At 45.2% G+C, this 26102-nt stretch overlaps 1 protein-coding gene across 1 annotated transcript in view; it reads left to right on the top strand.

Moving 5' to 3' along the window:
• Positions 1-4062: 4062 nt before the first annotated feature.
• Positions 4063-26102, top strand: part of Hadh (hydroxyacyl-CoA dehydrogenase) — a 25332-nt gene continuing 3292 nt past the window's right edge. Inside the window, exons 1-2 of the mRNA XM_076933465.1 lie at positions 4063-4277; positions 24173-24334. Of these exons, the coding sequence (XP_076789580.1) occupies positions 4146-4277; positions 24173-24334 (294 nt within the window). The 5' untranslated portion in view covers positions 4063-4145. The remainder of the gene's footprint in view (positions 4278-24172; positions 24335-26102) is intronic.

The raw sequence follows: 26102 nt of genomic DNA, 5'->3' as shown, positions 1-26102 counted from the left end.
AATGGTAGTTGTACTGATTTGTCTCCCATGGCCATGATAAAAGGAGGTGTGGTAGGGAATGCATCCTTTGGTTGGAATCATGGCTGCCATCTCTTTGAGTCAGTTAGTACAAACCGCTAATGCCCTCAACAATTTGTCATCTACTGTGGCTCAAGCTTTGGATATTCAAACTCAAGTGAACTCCCATCTTCACGGAGGAATTATGATCCTTAATCAAAGAGTTGATTTAGTGCAGGAAACTGAGTGGTTTGTGTGTTACTTCAATCCCTTATGATAATATCTCTCGAGCAGCTAACTTGTCTAAAGCTCTGTCTCAACAGCCAGCAGGCAATTGGTCCCGAGGGTTTGACTCCCTGATGCAAGAACTCCATGTCTTCATTACCATCATCAATTCTACCCGAGTTGATATGTCACTGGCATCTGGACTATCCTCATGGGTCCTTCAAGCAGTTCATCATTTGAAAGAGTGGGCGGGATTTGGGGGTCCTGGCTGTAGCCCTCCAGGGAGTTGCGGGATTCTGTCTGTTTTGCCTTTGCCGGATGGCCCAAGCTCTTAGACGCCATCTAACCATGTTGGCACAAGCCTTTTATGCCTTGGAGGCGGGTGCCTCCCCGCAAACCTGGCTTGCCAATCTCAAAGAGTGAGTTCCCTCATCTTGTGCCCTTATGCGGTGGCATCTTACCAGCTGTAGGGGCTAGGGATCCCGTCGCCTAAGACAGGAGCCGCACCTAGAGTGGATTGTCAGCCGTCCCTCGGCCTTAGTTGGTCTTGATGTGCGTGTATCCAGTGACGGGCTTGACCGGACCACTAAGTATCTTTCTTACCTGTCACCCTTTCCTTGGGCAAGGCTGATAAAACAAAAAGGGGGAACTGTTGGGGGCTGCCCGAACCACACCTAAAGATGGCCTGAGCTCCTAAGTGCTTTGAGAAAAACAACTCCTTATTTGGCATTGAGGCGTGCTTGTGTATGGGATGATCTTGCATGTGCAGTGCTGGGCCTATGGCTGGGTGAAGCGTGGCAGTCTCCTATTGGCTCCCAGTAGTGGATATAAGCCGCGGACCTGGGTGTCTCGGGGGTTTCCACCATTTTTCTCCATGTGCTATTAAGAATTCCTGAGTAAACCGCTGTTAGAAGAAACCGGTCATGCTGTTGTTATTCTCCTGCTGGTCAGGGTCATAGCGCGGCACATGTGTCATGAGATGTGACCTATTAGACTGGCTTACACAATTGGGGCTGGAGAGTCCATCTGGACAGGCTGAGGATCTCACGGTTGCTCAGTCTGTGAGGTTGGCTGCGTCAGCAGTCTCAGTCTGGTGTTGAAGGCCTGGGGGAGTCCTACAGAATCTGGGCTTCAGCCAATGTTGGAAAGCCTAGGCTAGGTTCTGATGTCAGGGGAGGAGCCCCACAGCAGCAACAGCAGAATAGAGAAAATCCCCAGCAGGAGAAGGCAGGCAGGCAGTGTTGGGGGCCGACTTTTAGCAGAAAGCGGCTATCAGCTTTGCAGCCATATACCCTGACATGAGACTTGGATTACAATAGCCTACAACAGCTGAGAACACTCCGATAATCTTGGTTTAGATACCTTGAGATTAAAGGTGCGTGAGATTAAAGGTGTGTAACTTAAGAGTATGACTTAGAAGTATAGAGATCAGAGTTAGAGACAAGGCCTAAGGGCATGATTAAAGGTGTAACTTAGAGGCGTGGCTTAGAAGTGAGACATAAAAAAGGCAGAGGCAGAACAGATCATCATCAGACTATAGAAGATAGAACCAGACATCAGACTATAGAGGGAGAATCAGACAGGAGACACTTAGAGGAAGAGAGACTGAAGAATAAACGGGATCGAATCACACCCTGTCTGGTCTCCATTCTTTGAGTCTGCCCTCACCCTCGATCTTGCTGAACCCCTACCCGCAGACCGGAGCAGCAGCTTGGGCCGGGATACAGTGGCCGCCCAAACGTGGGTCGGCCCGAGCCTCAACATTTTTCCTGGGCTGCAACATTTATTTTGGCCGCCCCAACGTGGGGCTAGTGCGGTCCCCAACAAGGCAGGAAATCTATTTTCTCTCTCATCTCTTTATATCTAGGTGCACCTCACCCCCACTCTGTATAAGGTGTCCCCCTCTACAGGAGGACACCTTCTCCCTCAGTTAACCCTTTTGGAAATGCCTCCACGACGTCTTCCAGAAGTGTCTCTCTTAGTTATAGATTCATTCAATTTGACAATTACACCGTCACCACCTGCAGATACTAGGAACTACCCTTGAGCTAAAAGTGGGTCCTCATCAGATAATGAACCCGATGGTACCCTGACTTGGGGTTTCCTTGCTCCCAGGAGAAATTTGAGGGACTTGTTGTAGCAGCACATGTGGATTCAGACACGTTTATCACTCTCTCCCAAGGAAAAGCAGAGATCTGAAACGTGCGCTACCTCAGGCATGAGGTACACATGAAATATTACAACAGAGATATCATTTGTGAATATATTGTAGGGCTGCAGAGATGGCTCTGTGGTTAAGAGCAGTGGCTGCTCTTTCAGAGGGCTTGGGTTTGATCCTCAGCGCCCACATGGTGGTTCACAACAGTCTATAACTGCAATCTCAGAAACCTGATGCCCTTCTCTGGCCTCCTCAGACATTGTATCTATACAGTACACAGATATACACTGAAGAGAAGAAAGAAAGAAGAAAGAGAAAATTATATTGTCGCAGCACCAAACTTGGGTTATAATTAGTCTTTCTAAATGAAAACTAAGAGTTGAACACCTCCTCATCAAACTTCCTCAAAATCTGCTCTCCTCTCTCAGCGGCGCCTCAGCCACAGAGTCCTCTCCTTTCTCAGCCTTAGTGGCCCCTCCTCTCTGTCTCACATCTTTCCTCAGACTGCTGCTCACTTTTTTTTTTCTTCCTTCATAAATGTGTTCATTCTTCAAGCTGTTGGGTTTCTGCGGGTAACCTCCTACTTCCGTTCCTAGTCTCCTCCTTTTTTCACTTGGCTGGAGTGTCGCACTCAACGGGCTCTGCTTATTTTGAAGGATTAAATATAAAAATAAGATTCAAAGGGTCAATGCAAAACACAGCCCCTGCTTCAAAGGGAGTGTGGGAGAGACTGAGAGACGCTTCCCAGTCACATGCAAGAGCCTGCGGCAGGGAACAGGCGGGGAAACGGTTCTGAAGGACAAGGTTCACCGCTGAAGGGTTACATAAACTTTTTATAGCTACAGAACGAAGACGATCATAAATCCATTTGTTTACCAAGAACATTACTGAAGACCCTGGGCAGGCAGGTTACAGAGGATCAAATGATTCTTTTCCTTGGGTTTTATGCAAAAAAAACAAAACAAAAAAAAAAAAACTGTCTTAGATTGGGACATATTGGAAAGTAGCCTGCTGAGCAGCATATGGTTTACGTTGTTTTATTTAACCTAAGTTAGATACAGAGGTGGGTAACTAGAAACAGCCCGAGAGAACTTTGACTCTCGATCTCCAACATTCAGACAGGAAGTTAGTTCTATTCTGCAGAATGTGAGACACAGATGAGGATTTTGCAGGGAGCTTCATTGCACACAGGATTAACCATCATTTCTTCCACTGGAGGGAGGGGCGGATGGCTTTCCTCTGGATGGTGAGTTTGGGGGTCGGGGGCGGGGGGACACTCAGATGAACACTCAGAAGTAAAAGCAACAGCAATTCCGTATCACTAGCACAGTACTAGCAGTGATTGGCAGAAAGTTGGCCGAAGGCCACTCATTCCCTTCCTGAGTTCTCTATCCGGGGGGGTTACCGTCCTCACCTTAAACCCAATGCTCATGATTACAACTCCAGCCCACCAGATTGTGAAGCCAATTACAGGTGGCCTCTTGGTGGGTAACTGCTGGCGTGCACCAGCGCTCTCCACCGAGCCTTCCCCGCCCCGGGGCAGCTAGTTCAGAAACGTGCCAGTCTCGGCTTTGCCAGAGTCCATGCTTGCCTGGGTCTTGGCACCGCCCTCTGGGGTGGATCTGCAGCTTGTGAAGCTGGCGGGTGGAGCGTGCTCGAGGCCCCGCCCTCAACGTCACCGACCCCGCCCACGAAGCTCCGGGACCTCTCGCGCTGTCCCCGCTGCTCCTTCCCCGCTGCTCCTTCTCCGCTGCTCCACTGAGCTATGGCGTTCGTGACCAGGCAATTCGTGCGTTCCATGTCCTCTTCTTCCTCTGCGTCGGCGGCTGCCAAGAAGATCCTGATCAAGCATGTGACAGTCATCGGCGGCGGGCTGATGGGCGCCGGCATCGCGCAGGTGAGCGGGCCTCGCGTCCCGGGTGTGGTGGAAGTAGTTAGAAGCTGTCCGAGAAGGTGCAGCATGCTTCACCGTCCCAGAACTACAGCCTCTGGCCCGATCCTTACGTGCATGCTTCTGGTCTAGCTGCCCCGGGGCGGGGAAGGCTCGGTGGAGAGCGCTGGTGCACGCGTGCAACACTGGAGCTGGACTGTGCACACTTGTGCGTGCAGAGTTGCAGAGTGTGTTTGCTCACCGCCTGGAACTGACAGGAGTCTGCTCGCCAAGACCTGGGCTGCGATTTCTTTTAGTTTTCCTTATCAGTTTTTTCTTTTGTTCTTTCTTTCTTTCCTTTTTTTTTTTTTTTTTTTTTCCTCACGGTTCTTCGGTTGTTGTCTGGGTGAGTTTTCTTTCCAAGTGTCCTGCCTCTCCCAGAAGTTTCCTTCGTTGGCCTTCACTTTTGTAACAATTTGGAAAGTCACCTAGTGGGAGTTTGTGGAGTTGCTGGGACTCCGCCCAGGCCTGGGCCGGGCAACTTTGACCTTTGACCTAGTGCCCTGGTGCAGAAATCTGCGAGCTTGCCCTGCTCTGAACCTCCAGAGAGTGGGCGACAGAGATAAGCGTAGTTTATGCCCCGAGAAGTCTCTAAAGGGCTTCTGTGGGACTTTGCCTGGTGCCAGCTGAGGTACAGTTCAAAATCAACCGTGCAGTTTGGATACTGGAATGCGTATAGTACCGTTTTCTCTTAATAGTTACCTTCCTACACACATTAGAGAACTATGATTTTTTTTTCATGTCCTTGCTGTTTTTACCTTTTGAGGCCTTTGCAACTTGAGATTTGTGGCAGTGGAGGGCTTACCTAATTTTAATTAGGCAGGGTATTCACAAGTCAGTGTCTTTTCCCAACCAAATGCATACTTGTATGCTTGCTATAAACGTATTAGCCAGTTACCTTGATTTCACTTTCTTCCAAAATCCGTTAAATAAAACTAAAACCACACATGGCTAAACTGGAGAAAATATAGGTAGTCTTCTGTATCCCTCTGCACCACAAAAACTTCTCAAGGCTGTGATGATGAGATTGGTTGTCCAGGTCCAATAAAACAATGTATCCCTTAAACAGTGTCCAAGCTACATCTTAATAACAAGATAAAAGGGTTTTGCGCCTTCAGTAACAATGTAGGTAAGGCTCCAGAAACAGTTATGGATTCGAAACTAATTAGAAAGCACCTCAGAACAAATGCAGGATGCTGTGTTCTATGGATGCTGTGTCCATCCAAAGAAAGTGTTTTGAAGCGCCTGAGGACTCACACAGGAAGCACTTAAAATTGACTGGGTAAGGTGCTCGACTTTGACCTTAGAAGAGGGGGAGGAAAGTGATTGACAAGGGTGGGGATCAGAGACTTGTGGATTAAATACTTGAGCTGCTGGATCTTATGGAAATGGGGGGGGGGGGGGGAGGAAACCCTGTTACTTCCTAGCAGAACTTTTTGAATAGAAGTGTAACAAAGATCCACAGTCTAAACAGTGGGCACTCTGGGTCGCTGTAGGTGACCACTCTGATCCTGAATAATGGCTCTATTGAGTTTCCAGTGGTTTAGCTGGTTCATTTCTTACACTTGGCCGTGCAGTAGTTCTAGGTAGTGCTGTCTCCTCTTCCTTCCTCCCTCCCTCCCTCTCTCTTCTTTCCTTCCTTCCTTCCTTCCTTCCTTCCTTCCTTCCTTCCTTCCTTCCTTTAAATTGGAACTCAGTTACAGTTATAGACAGTTTGAGCTGCCATGTGGGTGCTGGGAATTGAACCTGGGTCCTCTGGAAGAGGAGCCAATGCTCTTAACTGCTGGGTTATCTCTCCACCCATTATGCCATCTGTTTTTTTTTGTTTTTTTGGTTTTTTTTTTTATCCATAATGGACAGTTTTTGGTTCAGGGTTGTAAATCTTTTTTGCCTCTGGCACCAGGGATGAAGGATTAATTAATGTGTTGAGCACAGGGAGCTGCGTGGTCTGCATGTTGGTAAAAACATGAGGCAGTTGCTTTATCTCTGCAGTTGCTCTAGAGTAGAGGTTTTGTAGGAATATGGAAAGGGAGTGAGTGAATCAGTTGTCACACATGTAGCCCCAAGAAGCCAGAAGTGCCATTATGATCATCATTGCTGTCATCTGTCCTGTTGTCCTTTTAGCCTCTGGCCCCTTTTTTTTCCTGATCCTTGATGTTGAGGCAGGAGCCTGGGGTTTAGGTGGAGAACATTGATCCCAGTTTTCTGTTCCATCTTGCTAAACCCTGACACAGATACCAGCCGACAATGCAGTTTGCTTAGGGGCTGCTGAGAGGGTCAGAACCGTTTATTTAATTATTCCACCTGAGAGAAGCCATAAAAGCACAAACACGAATTAGCATCTGGGTTATCATCCTACGTCACACTGAACTGCCATTTCTTCTGAACTCTCTATGAAGTGGCCTAAGTCAATGGAGTTTCTGTTTATAGATTTAACTAATCCATGTGTTCCATTTTGTGCTGAATGGGATGGAAAAGGCTGTAAATACATTTTGTACGCACCCAATGCATTTATCAAATGGTTAAGACAAATGAGGCCTGGGCTTAGTTACATTTAGCCAGCGCATAGGCCATTAGTGATTATGTACCTTTTAAGAGTGTCTACATTGCCTGCCATTTTTTGTTTGTTTTAAATTAAAAAAAAAAAAAACCTCTTAGACTGCAGGTTAATGTTTAAGTACATTGACTTGTTTTATGTGTGTGCCTGTTATATGCTTCTGACTTGGTTCTGACTGCTGATTTATCTTGAAGCAAAGTGACTTGTATCATTTAATGAACTTGGAGTGGAAACAGATTGCCTTTTGCTTTGTAAAGAAGGAAAGAGGAAGCTGCAAGCTCTGTGCTTCTCGGGTTGATAGAAGAGTTCTTTCTAAGCGTTGCTTAGTCCGTTGGTTTCCTATGAAGAGTCCAGAAGGCTCATACACTTTATTACATGATTGTGAGCAGCCACTGGGGCAACTGGGAATAGTGTTTGAGAGACTTTCTGGCACAATGTAGTCTATATCTTATACTTTTGGTGTGGAGAAAGTTTGAACTTGTCAAGATTAGGCGTAAGTTCATCTGACCGAAGCCCCCAAACGTGTGTGATTTGTGTGCCTGTGTGTATGTGTGTTTGAACATGTGTGCCCTTTTCAAAATGCCAAGGATGAGCTGGCTGGTGGCTCAGTGATGAAGTTGTATGACTAATCCCAGCACTCTTACATGGAGATGGGAGGTGAAGACAGGAGAGTTACCTAGAACCAGAGGACTAGCTAGCCTGGGGTATGTATCATGGCAGAAGCCACAAGAGAGACCCTGCCTCAAGGTAGGAGAGAACCAACTCCCAAAAGTTATCCTTTGATCTTCTCATGCACACTCTTGCACATGTACACACACACACACACACCAACAGTATCTATTTCTTTAGAGCTCTTTAAACTATTGAAATGGCTTCAGGGGGAGCTTTGTAAGCTACAGCGGAACATTTGCTAGTCTTTTGTTCTTGTGCAGTGCTCTGACTGGACAAGATGATGCTTGGAGAGGCTGGAAAGCTTCTCTCTAGCCGCTGAATTTCATCCCACCTTCTCTCACCATTCTCACCTCTGGTTTTCTGGTGTTTCATGGAATAATAGTGAGAGCTCTGTGAGTTTGCTGGCCTTATTAACTTTTGTTGTTAAAGTTTTCTTGAAAAATAAATATAGAAACTTAGAAGTTTTAGTATCACAGGAGACTGGCATAGTTCCTGCACTATCAATTTTCCTTTTGAATATTTCTTATGAAGGCCATATTTTTATTCTCAGCTATTCTTTCCTTCTTCCCTCCCTCCCTCCTTTATGTCTATCCCTCCATCCCTCCTTCCCTCCCTCCCTTCCTTCCTTCCTTCCTTCCTTCCTTCCTTCCTTCCTTCCTTCCAGGTTCCCCTAGGTAGCTCTAGCTGACATGGAACTCACCATATAGACCAGATTGGCCTTGAAGCAACAGAAATCCCCTTCCCCCTGCCGCTAAGAGCTGAGATTGAAGGCATACACTGTCATGCCCAGCACACCAGTAGGCTTTTCTACTTAAGGTCATACCATACACCTATCATAAAGTTCACCCAGCTTTCCTGAGTTCCTTGGTTCTTTATTAGGTTGTTCTCTGTATAGATCAAAGCACTGCCCTATGGTATATCCACCTTCCATTCTGGAGTATATTTGGAACTCCATTCCTACAGGGCATAAGGGGTTGGGCTGTCAGGTTTGTTTTTTCTTTGTGGTGATGATATCCTACTTTACATGTCACTTGTCCCTAGCTTTGGTTTCTAATTTTTTCCTAATAATTTTCAGTCTTCCCTGCTGCCCTGCCTTAGGCAAGTATACCTACCTTATTTCTAGTGCTACTGTAACTTGGAGCTCCTTCTGCTGGTGTCTGGTGAGTGGTGTAAGCATGAGAGAGCAGGCACTGTGGTCCCTGCAGGAATATGCTTTATATTTTACTTTATTTATTTTATTATTTAGTATACACACACACACACACACACACACACACACACTCCACAGCAACCCATGGATGCTGTGGACAGTGCCTGCCTTTGAGTATTTGTGCTAAGATTCGGATGCAGTCAGAAGTCAGATGTGAGGATAGTCATGACATTGGGAGTTTGTGGATAGACTGTGATGTCGATGAAGTACATGGTGTAGGGTCCCAAGAGAAATTGGCTGGAGATGTGCTGAGGGTATGGAAAGACCAGGTATTGGGCCAGTTGATGCTAATTTCTTGAATTTGCCATGTAAGTTACTCTTCAGAAAACCTGATTCAAATATTATGACGCATTTACAAAGATACACAAATCCAGCATGCTTCCGCTTGGCGCAGTGGTTTGCTCCTTTGGCTGGAGTACTAAGGACTTTGAGTGTGCTATTCACTGGACCTATTTTTACAGCCCTGAAGCACTCTTGTCTAAAAATATTTCCCCTTTGGCCGAGCCTACCTTCCATCAGCCCCAGGAAAGTCATGGAGCTGAGGACATAGTTGTGTGTGTGTGTGTGTGTGTGTGTGTGTGTGTGTGTGTTTTCCAGACTGTTTGCCCTCAGTGTCTTACAGTGAGTTTGCAGGCCACTGTAATATAAAACAAGAGTTCTCAATGACTGAAATAACCGCAACTTTAGTCAAACTAGGGAAGGTCCTGTGTATTACAACATTGAATAAGTAATGAGGAGAAACCAAAACAAAGCCAAAATGACCTCTGACTCCTGTGTCTCACTCTCGATCTCCAGCTCCATCCTCTGTAGACAGCTGGTCCAGGCGGTGTTGTGATGGGTCTCCGGAAGCCCGAGTGCCGTTGCTGTATTGTACCCAGATATTAGAATTCTTTTTTTAAAGCAGCTTTCTTACATTTGTTTGTTTATTTTTATTTGTGTGTATGTATATGTGGTGTGTGTGTGTGCGCGCACATGTACATATGCCAGGGAATGCATTGTGAGGTCATAAAAAATAAACGCAAGAGTCCGTTCTCTTGTTTTGCCACATGGGTCATTGGGATTTGAACTCAGATGATCAGGTCTGGCAACAAGCTCCCCTACCCGCTGAGCCATCATCGTGCCTGCTGCCTGAAATGTCTTCTAGGTATCACCCCTTATTAATGTAATTATTTTTTAACTATCAGGAGAAGCCTTAAGCTACCTCCAAAGAAAGATCTGGTGCTTTTATCCATTTTTAATTCCATACGCATATACCCCAAAATGAAAATACTGATCATACAGTAGTATTGTTCTTGAGCTCTTGAGGGATTTCAGTGTTTTCCCATAAAGGTATTACTTTGTATTCCATCAACAATCCATAAAAATCCTTTTCCACACCCTTGCCTACACTTATGTTGAGTATGATAACTATTATTCTGATTCTCATTTATTATTTGGTAATTTTACGTGTGTACACAGGATGTTTTGGCCCTCTTGACTGCTGCTCTCTCTCCCACTTTCATAACCTCCTCTCTTTGAATAGCCTACCAAATACATTCAGAGCTGTGTGTATACCCATGGGTGTGAGACCAAACAGCAAGAGCGTGGCCAACCTACCAGGGACCACACTCCTGAAGAAAAAAATGCCTCCCCCTTCTCAGTAGCTATCAACTTGCCAGTAGCTCCTCAGCCAGGGGTGTGGAGTCTCATTAGTTCACCATCCAACCATGCTGGAATGTTTCTGCCTTGATCTCGAGCAGGTAACCATAGCTGATAGGAGCTCAAGAATGCAATGGCCTCATCATATCCAGAGGATAACATGGCTCCTCATCCTCCAGCTTCTGCCATGTTTCCCGAGCCGTGCGTGCGTGTGCGTGTGCATGTGCATATGCATATGCATGTATTTGTAGGGGGTCAGTGCAGATGTTCTATTTAGGGGTGATCACTTATTCTTAGCCCCTTGAGCAGTCATCGGTCTGCATTAACTGAGGGGGAAGTTTCTCAGACTACATTTGACAGCAGCTCTAATCTGTAAAGGTGTACACATCACCTTTAGAGGGGTGTTGACAACATGCTCATTTAGCAGAATAGGCTCTCCCACAGGGCCTGTGACCTGCTGTGGGCTTTTGACCAAGTTTATAGTACCAGGCATGAATTCCTTCTTGAAGGGCGGGTCTCAAATCAAATCAGAAAGCAGCTGTTTATCCCCACCATAGGCATCCCACAGTTACACCAGGGGATACATCTTGCCAGGCAGGCTTTAGTGTAGCATGCAGGTCTACCACTGGGCAAGTCCACTAATGCCTTTTCTTCCTTAGTAGCCTGCACAGCAATTTCTGGTCCTGTAAAAACTAGCCAACAAAGAGAAAAAGGTTTCAGGCCAGTCTCAGCTTTACTCTCTCTGTCCTACAACCAAAGTATGGTTTGTCTTCAGCAATAGTGTCTTAGTTATGATGGGCAACCAGGAGCAATGACAGTATCTGCAGTGTTTGGGAAGCCCCTATGGCCTCTCTGACCATAACTGGTAAGGTGCTATCCCACATCTGGCGCTGGGTTTCATTTAGTAACCCATGTCTTCTTGGAAGAGTATGGTCCACCATATGGGACACCTCTCATCATAATTCTTCTTTAAACCATTATTTTTTAATTAGGTTACAGAGCAGTGGGTTTCTGTAAGGCTTTTTCATATGTCTTTCACTTTGCTCAACCCTCTTTCCCGCCTCTCCTCTCTCCATTCTCCCACTCCTTACCCCATAAGACCCCATCCCCCAGTACTTCCCCCACCTCCACCTTCATATCACATGGACTCTGTCCCCTACCTTACTTCAGGCCTCTTTTCCTCTCTTCTCTCATGAGCCCCTTCTGGGTTCCTGTACTCTGTGGATACTCTAAATTAGACACACAAGTCTAAGACTTTGAGTCTGCAGTGCACTTAGCAGCTGCTATTCTAATGGATGTGACAGGTTAGGGATCTCACAGTGTACTCTCAGATGGACTTTAACATCCACGAGTCTCCCCGAGTAGACTCATCTACCCTTTCTTCTCTGACCTTTGCTTTGTTTATCAGCCAATGTATGTTTTTCTATGGAGAAGGGGTTCTTGGCTAGACACAATTTGAAAGGTACCGCTGTCAACCACAGTGCCAGGTGATCTGTAACTAACACCCTGAACAGTAAAAAGTTTGCTGATCTCTAACATTACAATAATGAAGTAAGAAAAATGCCTTTGTCCTCTCTGTGATGGAAGGAATTGCTGGGTCTGTATCCCTGGCAGACAAAACAGTCAGCAAGACACATTGACACATTGACCGGCTAGACTAGCCAAACACAGTCCACTTGGAAATCACAGGCATGGCGGTCAAAGGGCACAAAGAACAGGAGTTTCTCTTTAGACAGCACTCAGTGCTTGCCCCATCTTTCTCCCTCACCAGCATCCTGGACATCAGCAGTGGGAAAACCATCCTTTGCTCACTGAAACAGTTTCCGCTCTCAACTCGTTTGTCTTTTCTTACTGTTCTTTGCAAGCTAATGATGTGATATGTTTCATAATTCTAAACCATGTGGAAGTTTTCCAAGGTTGCTGTAAAGGTTTCTAATAGCAAAAGGCAGTTATGGTTTCTTAAGCATTCATTTCTAAACTAATTTACAAATTGAGGCCTTTGAAAAGATCTGTTCCCCCAGTGTTGCTGTTATTAGGAAGTCTCTCTCGTGTGCTGGGTGACAGGTAAGATGTGGTTGTTGCCCAGGAGAAACTCATTGTCTGCTGAGGAAGAAATACAGGTGGGAATGACTAATCACGAGAAAGCTGCCGACTGCCTGCTCGCTCTGTCCAGAATGGGCTGACATAGACAGGAGCTTTGTTACGTTCCTTTAAAATTGTATTTCTTGGGGCTAGAGAGATGGAGCCATGGGGAAGACCACTTGCTGCTCTTGCATAGGACCCAGGTTTGGTTCCCAGCACCCACATCTTGTGGCTCATAACCAACTATATCTCCGGCTCATATGCTATCTTCTGGCCTCTGCAGGCACCTGACTGTATGGGGTGTACATACAGACAGGCACACACACATACACATGAATAAAAAAAGAATTGTTTTGCTTTTCTTTTTGATAGAGAGTAGAGCAGGGTTCTGAGATTGAATCCAAGACCTTCCAAGACACAGAAGATAGGCTCTGCTTCTGAGCCTCTTCCTCAGCCTGAGGAAACTTTTATTTTTATTTATTTACTATCTTTTTTTTTTTTTTTAGCAGAGGTTCAGTTTATGAAGACATTGTAAACATAGATTTTAAGTGCAAGGGTTAATAGAGGCCTCAAGAAAGAACACAGGCTGCACAGAGTATTGATGTGCACTTCTTAAAGAAGACTCTCCAGGAAAACACTTTTAGACGCTTCAGAGGTAATGTGACATACACAATGCACTCTATCGACAAAGAAAAAGGGACATTAAAGTGTGTGTGCGTGTGTGTGCGTGCGTGCGTGCGTGTGTGTGGTACATATTGCTCCTTTCTACAAACTAGCTTCATTATGTACTAAGATGTGTACTAAGGGTGTTTCTGTGCTCCGTCCAGAGGAATTAAAGGTGTGTGCTAATTAAAGGTGAGGTTTTCCCAGTAAATAACACAATCTCAGGGTTCACAGTGAGAACAAATATCCTGAGTGCTTGCTGTGCAAGTGTCATGACCAAAGTTCGAGTCTCTAAAATTCATATAAAATCCAGCTGTGTGACAGTTCACCTGTAATTCCAGCAATCCTATTAGCAAGCTAGCAAGGCAGATCAAACAAGGCTCTCTGGGTTCAGCAAGAGGCCCAGATCCAGAATGTAAGGTGGAGAGCAGTCGGCACACATGCATGCATGCACACAAGCATGAACTTAAAAATGCACATACACTATGTGCATATATGCTTTTTAAAATGAGTGGAGAAATTAAAGATGGGATTAAGGAAAAAGTGCTGTCAGAAAACTGCTCTGCAGAACAGTGGTACTGATGATGTCATAGAGAGCTGGTTTTAGAGCTGAGATGCTGACTCAGCTTAAAATAGATATGTTGGTTTCAGGTACAGTTGGAATTCTAGGAATGACTGATGTTTAAGAAGGAAGCGATGTAGAGGCAGGAGAACATTGAAAATAGAGACTTGAAGAAAACCTTTGTTTAAAGGTGAGTCACTTCACAGCATCAGAAGGAGACACAGAAGTTTTCAGTTTCAGAGTGGAAAGTCTATTTCATTCTATACATCCATTGATATTGGCAGACATCAGGATCAATGTCACTTCTGGAAGGTTATTTTGTTCTAGGACAAAGTAAGATATGATAAAACAAAAGTACTTTCCTCCAAGGACATAGTCTTGCCAGGGCAAACAAAAAGTGTAGCGGCTACAGTGGCTGTACCGTGGGGGCCTTTTTGTCAACACGGCCTGGGTTTCTGGGGTTATCTGTATAACTCAGACGACTTGGGTCACTTACACCGTGCAGTCTTTTCATGCGTGTTCAGCTATATGAAGTTCCACATTTGGTTTTTTGTGTTGCATGGCTCAGTGGCAGCGTAAATCTCCACCCACAGTGTGCATTTTAGTGCAGTGATGAGCTGTAGATAGGTTGTCTTCAGACTCGAGCCCCTGTGACCCTGCACCAGTGGCCACATTTGATTGGACTCATGTTGAGTTTTTTTCACCTTCCCCTTTGTCAGTCGATTTTTCCTTGCATCCTGGATTGAAGGCTTTGCATGAGGTCTCCAGGATCTCGCAGTCTACCCTGTTCTCCTACCTCCACATAAAATATAGCAGTGAAGAATGAGTGTGGACTAGACATCCGGAAGCTACTGTTTTCTGTGGCTGTAAAAATACTTGGCACCATTGGTAAAGAGAATCGGGTTGCTTAACTCAGAATTCCGTCAGTTGGAATGTCCCATGTTGGGCAGCCAGATCTGGATTTTTGCTGCCTCCACTCAGCAGAACGGAAGGTGGATTCATCCAGGAGAGAAGCAAAAGAGTCACACTCACTTCAGAGCAGCCTGGTCTATGGTGATGGACCCCTCCTGCATCCATGTCTAATGCATCCATTCCAATAATTCTCTAGTCTTCACCTTCCTATACCAGTACCACCTTATTCCAAGTACAGCTTAACACAAGGTTTTATGGGAAAACTATATTCAGTCTGCAATAGCCCTTGATAAATTATCTGTAATTCATGTAGCGGTAATGTTAGGGGGAGCCAAATTCAGGTCCTTTGCAAGAATAGGAAGCACTCTTAACCACTGAGCTGTCTCTCGAGCCCCTGGTCTAATCACTGCAAACAAAATAATCATCATTTTGTTTATGATGAATATAAATCACACACACACACACACGCACGCACTCTTCTTGGTGCTGAGGATTGAAACCAGAATCACATGCGTGCTAGCTATATCCATTACCACTGAAGCACACCCCCAGCCCCTGGTGTATTTGACTCTTGCAAAACTTAACTAATAGCCTGCAGGTTGACAGGAGCCTTGCTGATAATATAAATCAACACAGATTTTGTGCATTATATGAATTGTACACAGTGAGAACACAGGACCCCCATGAAATCTCTTAATACTGAAACAGCAAACTGGAACGGTTCACAAGGTCGGATGGCTCAAAGCTCTCGCCGTGAGAATCCACCTATGGGAGGGCTCAGCTGGGTAGTGTGCACTTGGCTAACGATCTGAAGTTATGATTTGATATTTCATCTTTATTTACATTTCAGCACAGATGGGGTGGGGCCCCAGGAACCCCAACCCAATCGATGACTTAGTATTAACTAGTTCAGTCTTGTGCAGGCAAATGTTGTTAAGTTCATGGTTGCAATGGGAGTTAGTGCCTAGAAGATGCCATTCCTAAAGAATGGCATTTTTCTCTTTCTATTTACCCCGGAGAGAAGGCAGTGATAGATAGACCAAAGCAATGACTGCAACCCAGTTCAGCTTGGGCCATTAATGAGTTTAACGAGTTTTTCTCACTGGAGCATGCATTGCGCTTCTCTCCATCCTAGTGTGGAGGGTGGACGCTGCATCGTGGGAGCTCCCTGTGCAAACTGCAGCCACGTGATGGATGACTGGCTCCCCCTCCCCAGCCGGTTGTTTACTGCTCACATAACTTCAGAGAGAAAGGCCTTGTGAGTCTAAGAGTGTTTTGAGCCGCTGAGTCTTGTAAGTTTTTGTGAGTTTCCCAAACCTTAGCTTTTTTCTTCCCAGGAAGGAGTGTTTTCATCCAGAAGAAACATACAGTTTCTTATGACAAATAGGTTTGTGTTCCATGGTAGTAAATGATAAAACAGACAACCATATACATATATTTTATCCACTGATGACATATTGAATTCTCTCTTGCTTCTTCGGGAGTTTGTAGGTTAAAAGGTTTCTCTCTCTCTCTCTCTCTCTCTCTCTCTCTCTCTCTCTCTCTCTCTGTGTGTGTGTGTGTGTGTGTGTGTGTGTTTGAAATGGCTACAAGTCTCCAGAGGGTCCAAAGTCACTCAACCTAGAAGCCAAATATTTTATCTGTAACCTTCAATCATTAATGGAGTGCATTTCTGCTGGCCTCTGCGTTTTATCCAAACTGTGGAGACTTCTGCATCCCTACTCAGCTGGTTGTTTGAATACTCCAGTGCAGTTGCTTGGCTGCCAAGAAAACATGACACCTCTTACTCTTTTCTTAGCTCTCAGTGAAACGTGTAGCTGAATCCTGTGAGGAAAGACTTAATCACATGAAAAATTTGGGGCTTTCTGGAAGAGTGTCTGAGTGGTCATACTGTAGGAGTCCTAAGCAGTGGGAAAGGACGGCTCTCACAAGTCTGAAAGAACGGATAGGGAATTAGATGGAAAAGAGTTGTCAGGGTTTTGGGGGGTGGGAGGAGGGTGTTTGGTTGGTGTGAAAACTTTAAGAGCGCTGTAGTTCATGTTTCCTATGTGGAGACCTGACTGGTGCAGGACATGATATGAGCCTCTGGAGACAATGTTTGAGGGACACCATCAGATGATAAAAGAAACCTCTTCTGATGGATGGTAGAATGAACTTCCCCACATGAGAAGCCATTGCTAAAGTAATATGGCCCTGAAACTATAGAATGTAAAGTTGTTTCACACAGTGTGGAAAGAGGAATGTTGAACCAAGTAGAATTCAGTTCATTTTAAATGTGTGCATGATACTAAAGTCAGGATGCACCTCTCTCTTAAAAGTTGATCTCTGGGTGTGATGGTTTGAATGAGAATGTCCCTCATAAGGCTCACGTGTTTGAACGTCTGGGGCCCAATTGGTGGTGCTGTTTCAGGAGGTTTATGAGGTGTGATCTTATTGGAGGAGGTATGCCACTGGAAGCAGCCTTTGAGAGTTTAAAGCAGTAGTTCTTGACTTCTTGATGGTGTGGCCCTTTAATACACTTCCTTATGTTGTGGTGACCCCAACCATAAAATTATTTTTGTTGCTACTTCATAACTGTAATTTTGCTACTGCTATGAATTGTAATGTAAATATATGCTATGCAGATGGTCTCAGGTGACCCCTGTGAGAGGGTCTTTCCACCTCCAAGGGGGTTGTGACCCATGGGCTGAGAACCGCTGGTATAACAGTTCCTCGTGTTTCCTGTTTACTTTCTCTGTTTCATGTTTGTGGCTCGAGATGTGAACTCGCAGCTTGCTGCTGCATCCGCCATGCCTGTCACTTGGCACCACTCTTCTCCACTATCCTGGACTCTAACCCCTGGAACCATAAGCCCAGATAAACTCTTTCTTCCCTAAGTTACCGTGGTTATAGTTTTTTATAATACTGGTTATTGCTGATGACCGCGGATAAGAGCACAGTGTGTGATGCTTTGTCTCCGTTGTCAACCTGATGAGGTCCAGAATCATGTTGGGGCCTCTGGACATGCCTGTGGGGAGTTATCAGAATAGGTTCACTATGGTGGGAAGACCCACCGTGAAGTCCCTAGGCATGGCTTGTGGACTGCATAGAAAGGAGAAATCGAGCCAATTGCTTCCATTTGTTGCCTTCTGCTTCCTGACTAGGATACATCTTGCCATAGGTTGAGGAAATTAAGGCAGTGGGAGAATGGGCCGTCGTGGGCATGTGATCAAACATGTTTGTAAGGATTTTGGTTCACAGAACTGACCCCCACCAGCTCAGCATAGTGTTTCTGTTGCAGACACATCAACTGCCAGTGTTGTCTCCTTGGATGAGTACTTACTCAGAAGAGTTTTCCTGTTTCAAGTATCAAAAACAGCCCTCTACTCATTAACTTCAGCTTTTAATGTCATTATCACATTTTCAGGAGAATTAACTATAGGACTATAAAGTGACACTTCATCAACATTGCCATTTTAACTTTGGGAATTAGTTAAATAAGGTAAAATGAGACTCTATAGGTTTGATATTGGCATAGAGAAAATACTCTGGTTTTTTTCCTGTTATTTAGTGATGTTGTCTTATGAAGACATATGTGAGTCTGCATTAGTATACACCACATGTATACAGTTGGTTGAAGAGCCCAGAAAAGAGCGTTGGATCTCCTGGAACTGGAGTTACGTCAGTTGCGGGTTCATATGTGGGTGCTGGGACATCTGCAAGAGCAATAATAGTGTCCTTAACCACTGAGCAACCTTTCCAGTCCTAGGAAGACACTCTTACATGGAAGCTGTTCTTTGCGTGAGCACCCTCTGTGGACTTTGGGTTCTGTTTGTTTGTTTGTTTGTTTTTTGTTGTTGTGGAGCCTTTTGAAGAATCTATTCTCTGGGAGATTCTGGATATTCCTCTAGCATTACGGCTTGTGCAGAACCCAAGCCAGGTCGTTAGCGGAGGGTGGTGGAGAACAGTCCAGAGAAGATGAGCTAGCAAAAATGAGCGTGCTTTGTGCTCAGGTGGCCAGAGGTCAAGGAGAAGGGACAGGAACATAATGAGTGTGGAGGCCTGACTTTTAAGAAAAGAATTAAACTAGTTCTATTTAGGGGAGGTGGAACAAGAACCTGATGTTTGAAAGCCCTGGGGAGAAGGAGGCTTGGTGGGAGCTGCCATTCCTTTAAGGCGTCTTTGGACAGTACCTTTATGATATAGTATCTGGAACATTTTTATGGGCAGCATCAGGAAAGCTTTTTAGTGGTACCAGTTTAAAGACAGAGGTTTTCCTCATCCCTTGTGTTTGAGGAGAGGTGACAATCCAGGAGTGACATGAGTAGGTGAAGGAACACGGCTGGGGTTAACAGGAGCTGGCAGAGCAATGCCCTAGGCACACTGATTGTGTATTAAAGTCATCTGTAGGAGTTTTTAAATGCATCGTCTGGGTGCATGCCAGACTGGATGCCTCGCAGTACCCGCAGGTGGTGACTGCGCTTTGGTCATCTGTTCCCAGCTGGGTCCGGTGTGCAGCCACACTGTGGTGTAGATCTTGGGGAGTAGTTCTCATACCTCAGCAAGCATCACGCTCGCCTGCCAGGCTTCTGGACCCACAATGGCCTGCACCCACACGGAGTGAAAAAGGCTGGGTCTTCTGAAGCAGCTTCTCTCACGGAACCTGGAGCTCACCAAGCAGGCTAGACAAGCTAGAGCTAGACCAGTGAGTCCTAGGGATCTTCCTGTCTCCGCCTCCCCAGGCATCTGGCTTTTTATGTGGATGTTGGGAATCTGAACTCAGGTCCTCTTGCTTTTCTGGTGAGCACATTATCAATTCCCTAGCCCTGAAAAGTAATTTTGGCTACTAGCATAATTATATTTGACTGAAGCCATATGATTATAGACCTGTTACTTAAATTAACTTATATGCTATATGACAAGACTTTTTCTGGGCAAATGTGACACATGTGTCTATTCAGGCCAAATAGAAAGCCCACAATAGACCAAAGTACAGATACCATCAAAGCCCAACTTGGTGAGCCCATGAGTTTTATCGGGGTTACTTATGGGCATATGGGTGGAGGGTAACTTACAGGCACAGAGATGACTCAGAGAGAGCTGCATCACCAAAGCCTACCCCAGAATGGATGACAGCTCACAAAACGGCGCACCTGATACTAGAACAGCTAGGGCTACACAGAGAAACCAAAACCAAACCAAACCAACAAAACAAGAAAAAACAAAGCCAGGACCCAGGAACACACTGCACAACCCACAGGGAGTTCAACGGGTTGTAGAGTGTCCTTACCAAGTGCCTTAATTGGCCTAACTCTCCTCCAGGCAGCTTTCCCTGGTTTTGCTCTTCTGGACAGTTGTTCTGGCCTGAGAGTCACCTTTGCAGTTCAGCTTCTCCGAGAGCCTTTGCAGCTTGGCTCTGCTGCATCTGAGAGAGGACTCTGTGCCTTTATTTATTGTTTTATTCTGGAAGGGGCCTAGAGAATCTGATCAACTTCAGGGACTTCCTGAAGCTAGTTTGAGTTGTTTTACTTTCCTGCTTAGGGAGCTTCCTTCTACTAGGATAGAACGTTTTTTTTTTTTTCCGATCTGGGAGGAAAGTGTTATACAACACAACAGTTTTAGTTTTCTTCATGTATCAAATGAAATAGTAAGGTTAATGTCCTAAGCACCTTTAAAATGTATCGGAGCATTAATGGGTGGAATTGATTTGTTATAAGTGCATCAGAGCATCAGTGGGGGGAATTGATTTGTTATTCAGTTACTCAGCAGAACTTTTTAGTGATATTGTTACCAAGCCTACAATTGGTTCCATTCTCTTTCTCTGCTTGAATGCTTTGAATATTTTATCAATGCTACTTTAATAACAGTTGTATATTGAAAGCTGATTATTTCAGCAGCTATTCCAAGTGTCATGTGTGCCTCCAAACTGGATTACAGGAAGACCAAGTCCTGGAGCCAAGCCAGTCTTGGAACTTAATCCTGGCTTCAGGCCCTTAACTGAGTGGTTTGTGGTCAAGTGGCTCAGTCCTCTTTTGTATTGCTGCCTCTTTAGCTTGCTGCAATCTTTTGTAAAATGGTTGTTGCTTGCTTCCCAGACTGGTATTGGATTAGTCAGAAATAGTCTTGGGAAATTACAGCCTTGATCCTGGCACTACGTAGGTTCTCAGTACCTTCGGGTTCTTGTTACATTTTTCTTCTTTTTAAAGGGATTTATGTTTTTCTGTTGGTTTGAGAGTAGATATAGAAGGTTACTTAGATTGGCTTACACAAAAAATATGAGTACCACCGATAATTCCAGAAGAAGCATGTTGGTCTCTCAGGAGGCCTTGGCTGCATAACCGTACTTAAAGTTGTCTGACTGGGTCAGGCTTGTCTACAGTGAGAATCATGCAATGTCTCTGGATTTTGTTGGGGCAAGAGCCAGAGTGCTTGCTCCAGCACCCACCTCTGTGGTAATATATTTAGATTGCTGTGCCAGTACCAGGAATGTGAAGCCCAGTGTGGAGTGGAGTGGAAGGAACCTGGGCCCCATAACCCCATGGCTATTAATGAAGCATGTGATATGCACCAGGCCATGTGTTTGTTTGTGGGCCTGGTTTAGATCTTTTCAAAGATGATGAAGACATGATGTTGCCTTTAAGTATTGGCTTGCCATGTCTCTCGGGCCACAGCTGTTGGAAGTGTATGGAGCCTGAACATTGAGAGGTGATGGTCTTGGTATCAACCACCTCCTGTATCTTATAGACAAAATGGGAAATAAGCCAGTGATTTACTCAGTCGCCCTGCTGGGTTCAGGTACCATGCATTTCATGTTCCTGGAGGATTGCCTGGAGATTTAGCTTCACTGTGACTGAGCGGCTGATTTGGCCAGTTGTCCGCACACAGGAACACCCGTAGGCTTCTTTTGCTATGCTTAAAGTGTGAGACTAGTGGGGTACTTCATCTAAAACCTAGCAAAAAGTGCTCCATGGGATCAGTCAGATGTGGTTATAGTAACTGGGAAAGTGGATTCCTAGACATATCACCTGATTAGTGCTTGTTCCCTGAAATGCCAGGCTGTTCTGGGCTTGCTGGTAGACAGGAGCCTCCATCATGGCTGGTTCGCTGCTTTTCTGAATGAGATTATAAACTCCCCATGTAGGAGGGCTGTCAGCAGCATCGCTCTTTGTTGCTGAACAGCTGGGGCACTGTCTGGTGCCATGATTTTTTTTGTTTGTTTGTTTTTGTTTTTGTTTTTCGTTTTTTTTTGAGACAGGGTTTCTCTGTGTAGCCCTGGCTGTCCTGAAACTCACTCTGTAGACCAGGCTGGCTTCGAACTCAGAAATCCGCCTGCCTCTGCCTCCCAAGTGCTGGGATTAAAGACATGTGCCACCACTGCCCAGCTAAGTCTTCTCAATTCTAAGAGCTAAAAAGACCCAAGCAGTTTTCTGCTGGAGATGAAGAGGGGGAAATATGGGTTGGGACCCATGTGGGTAAGAGTCCAGGAATCCTGTTTGGCCACCTCAAGGAGCTATCTAGAGCAGAAGTCAAGAGAAACTATGTGAGAATCAGTTGTTTCAAATGCCATAAGGATTATATGACAGAGGATCCAAGAGTAAAAGGCCCCCAAGGCAGCACCTTACTCATCCCTGCATTGTGGGTCATGAGCTTCTATCGGTGGCCGTTACTCCTGCATGTCAAGTGACATCTCACAACTACCAAACACGGAGCAGGCCAGTACCCTGCCTGACCCTGCCAGGGCTTTGAGATTTATTAATTTCTGTTAACGTTTCTCTACTAAGCCCTTCCTTCATGTGGTTTGGTAATTCCTGAGGCGGGTCCACACACAGTCGTCTGCATGGTGTCAGACTTATTACAGCAAAGGTTTGAAGTACAATCAGTAAAGGGGACGGTTGGCTGGGGTGTGCCAGGTGCCAGGTGCCAGGCAAGCGCTGGCAAGGGTCTCCCCCGTCCCTCACAGCCACACTGGACATGTGCAGCTCCCTCAGCAGCGAGATGTGACAAACCGTGTACAAAGTTGTCTGTAGACAGTCTAGCGAGAGACTTGGCGTCCAGGAGTTTTACTGAGGAACAACCATGATATCTGGTTCCCACACATTCCGACATTGCACCACTATCTCGGGAGAGCCTGCGGCAGCAGAAGCTGCATTGTCAGAGAATGAGGAGAACTCGCTCCAAACTCAAGTTCCAGAGGTCAATCCAGGGTCAGCTGTGCAAGCAGCCTTTCTAAAAGGCAGAAGACCTGGTCTGCTATGGTCAATCCTTTCTGTCCTGTTTCTAAAGTTGCTCTGCCTGGTCACCTCGAGCTTACTGAATTGGAGACTCAGATTTATGCATGACTGAAGTTGTTGGCTTTTTGGCCTTGGCTCGCTGGAGAAACGCTGGCCTGGGTCCTCAGGTGTTCTGCTTTGGAAAAAGTTTAGCCTTAGGCTAACAGCGGAGGTCACTGCCTGATTCTGTCTTTTATCAGGATGATTTGGCCTTCTTGCCCCCATCACCCTGATCTGTCAGTTCTCCTGTCTCAGCATCTTTCTCATTCTCTGTTTCCCGGATACTGGGATACTGACACTGCCCCTCAGGCCGGGCAGGCTCTGACCTGTACCACTGTGTGGGAGAAGCCCTAGGTGTAGTTGTCAATGTAAGCAAGCCCGCATTTCAACATTTTGAACTCGACGTGGCATTGGAAATCTTGCTTTGGGATTTGAACCTGTTGGCTCTTGTTGCTCATCTGGTTTTGTCTTATTCTATCTGTGTTTTCTGCTTTGAGATTTAACTGCTTGGCTTCAAGAATCATACACGATAACGGTAGTTTGAGACTTGCCCGTTTCACCTATTGGTTACTTCTTGGGCAGATCTGCAGCTAGCCTGCTCCTCTCTCTCTGAACACCACCCGTGCCCTCCTGTCCTAAAACAGTGGCTCTAGGGAGTACTCTGGCTTCCTGGGGCCTCTCCTCAAGGCTAGCTGTCACATCGTGTCCGAGGTAGGTCAGGTGTGTCCTTCTGCTCCTGCCTTCATTGAGTCTCATTTGTGTGTAGGTGACTCAATAGTCAATTTTTCCAACAAACTTCCTGTTCTGTGGTCCTTGCTGGGACTTTTGGCAAACTGGTGAAAGAGCAGTTGACTTGACCCTGACAGTGTATAATAAACCAGGCTGGTTGTTTGTGGACTTGGAACACAGCTTCACTCAGTATACCTGTGCCTCAGGAAATTTCACCCACCCAGGGGAAGGGAGAAGGCAGGAAATGTGGAATCTGCCCTTCCCCCTGAAACTGGTTAGTTGTCTTGGACTCTGCTTTCCTTAAGTTTTGCCATTAAATAGTTCTTGGGGACAAGATCTTTGTTGGCTTGGTGATTAGAATTTTAAGGTTCATCTGCTTCTGCTTTTAGAGCCACAAAAAGAGGTGTGTTATGTGAGAATTCGTTGTGTGACTTAGGACTGTCCCAGGCCAGAAGCACGTGTCTGACATTGGCTGATACTTACATTCATGAGCTATTTTGAGAGGAACAGTAGTTGAAGCCATGTGGAATATGACACCGATTCTTTTTCCCTTTTCTTGAAACTTTTTTTTTTTTTTTTTTAATTTAGGTGGCTGCAGCAACTGGTCACACAGTAGTGTTGGTGGACCAAACAGAAGACATCCTGGCAAAATCCAAGAAGGGAATTGAGGAGAGCCTAAAGAGAATGGCAAAGAAGAAGTTCACAGAAAACCCTAAGGTGAGTTCTTATCAGTTGCTAAGGCCAGCGCTCGTATGGCTCCGCCTTTGTGTGTGTCTCTGCCTGAGTGTCTGCATGCGTGGCTTCGCCTTGCTGTGTGCTTGTATCTAATTGCTTGTGTAAAACTCATGACTGTATCTACAAGTGTTTCTCAGCCTTCCTAATGCTGTGGCCCTTTAATATGGGTATTATATATACAGGTAGAGTTATGTTAGGGTGACCCGCAACCACAAAATTATTTTTGTTGAGACTTCATAACTGTGATTTTTGCTACTGTTATGAATCATAATATAAGTATCTGATATGCAGGATATTGGACATGTGACCCCTATGAAAGGGTCATTTGGCCCCCAGAGGAGTCACACCCACAGGTTGAGAACCACTGGTTTGGACCAATGTAACTTGCCACTAAACACTCTGTCTGGGGCTATTAGAAAGCAGGAGTCAACCAACCTTTTTGCTGGTGGGGAGGCTCTAACCTTAGAAGGTTTGTGCAGCTGCTGAGCTCAATGTAAGATGCAGGATGAGAAATCAATGAGCGTTTATTCTGCTAAAGAGAGCCGAGAACGAAACAGGAAGATACTTTTGGGATTTGTAAGGTAAAAACTGAAACGTTTTCACTAAACACTGTATTTAGAGAAATGTTTGTGATGGTGTGGGCACAGCCACACCATTTTTCTGAGCAGAAAAATCGGAAGACCGTGAGAAAGGGGGGGGCTTTTGTTTACTGGTTTTTCTTGTTGGAACTTGATATGTTTCCAGCACTATCTCTGAGCATTCGCATTGATTAGTAAGTCACCTGATTGAATTTTTATTTCTGCTGTCGCCCTGGTAAAAGTTGCTTAAGACTGATTTTCTTTGAGCTTGAATGGAATGTTTCTCCATATACAGATAGAGTCCATGTTGGATATTTGCCTTTTTTTTCTTAATTTAAATTTAATTTTTAATTATTTTTAAGGTTAAACACATTAGATATTTTTCTTGTTGCTATGATGAAATAACTGGATAAATGTGATATAAGAAGTGTTTATTCCGCCTTATGGTGTTAATCCTGCCAGGCAGGAATAAGACCAAATATTTTTTGAATGTTTTTGTATTCAAAAAAATACAATTTTTGAAGCCAAATTTGAAGCAAGCTTTATTAAATACTGGCCAGGATCATGGATATTGTCCACATCCATACCTGGGATTCTCCAAACTGTAGTGCCAAATTGCATTACTCAGGGTTTGTTTATAAAGGCAAAACCCACAAGGCTACATATTTCCCACTTTTGTCCAACCAGGGCAAGCATACATCCTGATGAACGTCCTGCTTATGTACCCCCCTCCAACGTGTGAGCAATCACATCCTGTGCAGTTGAGGCAATCAAGCTTGTGTACAGTAGCAAAAACACACAGCTTGTTAACGTTCATAAATGGCAGCCTCCAGTATTAGTTATGTGTCCTTGGGTAAGTGGAGCTTACAGGTTAGAGACATTCTTGTTTTCTAGATCTCTAAACTTAAAACACAGCAGGCCTTACAGTAGTTCAAGAGAACCACTCCTTGACGGTGGAGAAGTCATAGCGGTGGATGGAGACTTGATGTCATGCTGGCCCACAGTCAAGAAGCAGAGAGCCACACAAAGCTCATACTTAGCTTGCTTTCTTATTTTATTTAGTAGGGGACCCTAGACCAAGGAAGGGTACCACCCATGAAGATGGGTCTTTTCTAACTCACTTAACCTAATCAAGATAGTCCCATAGGCTTGCCTCCTAACTGATACCAAGTCCTGTTAAGTCGGCAAAACAAGCATCATCGTTT

The sequence above is a fragment of the Arvicanthis niloticus genome, chromosome 4 (assembly GCF_011762505.2).
Source record: "Arvicanthis niloticus isolate mArvNil1 chromosome 4, mArvNil1.pat.X, whole genome shotgun sequence".
In the NCBI taxonomy this organism is placed as follows: Eukaryota; Metazoa; Chordata; class Mammalia; order Rodentia; family Muridae; genus Arvicanthis; species Arvicanthis niloticus.
Note: the sequence above shows the minus strand (reverse complement) of the source record. Positions and strands in the feature narration are given on the sequence as shown.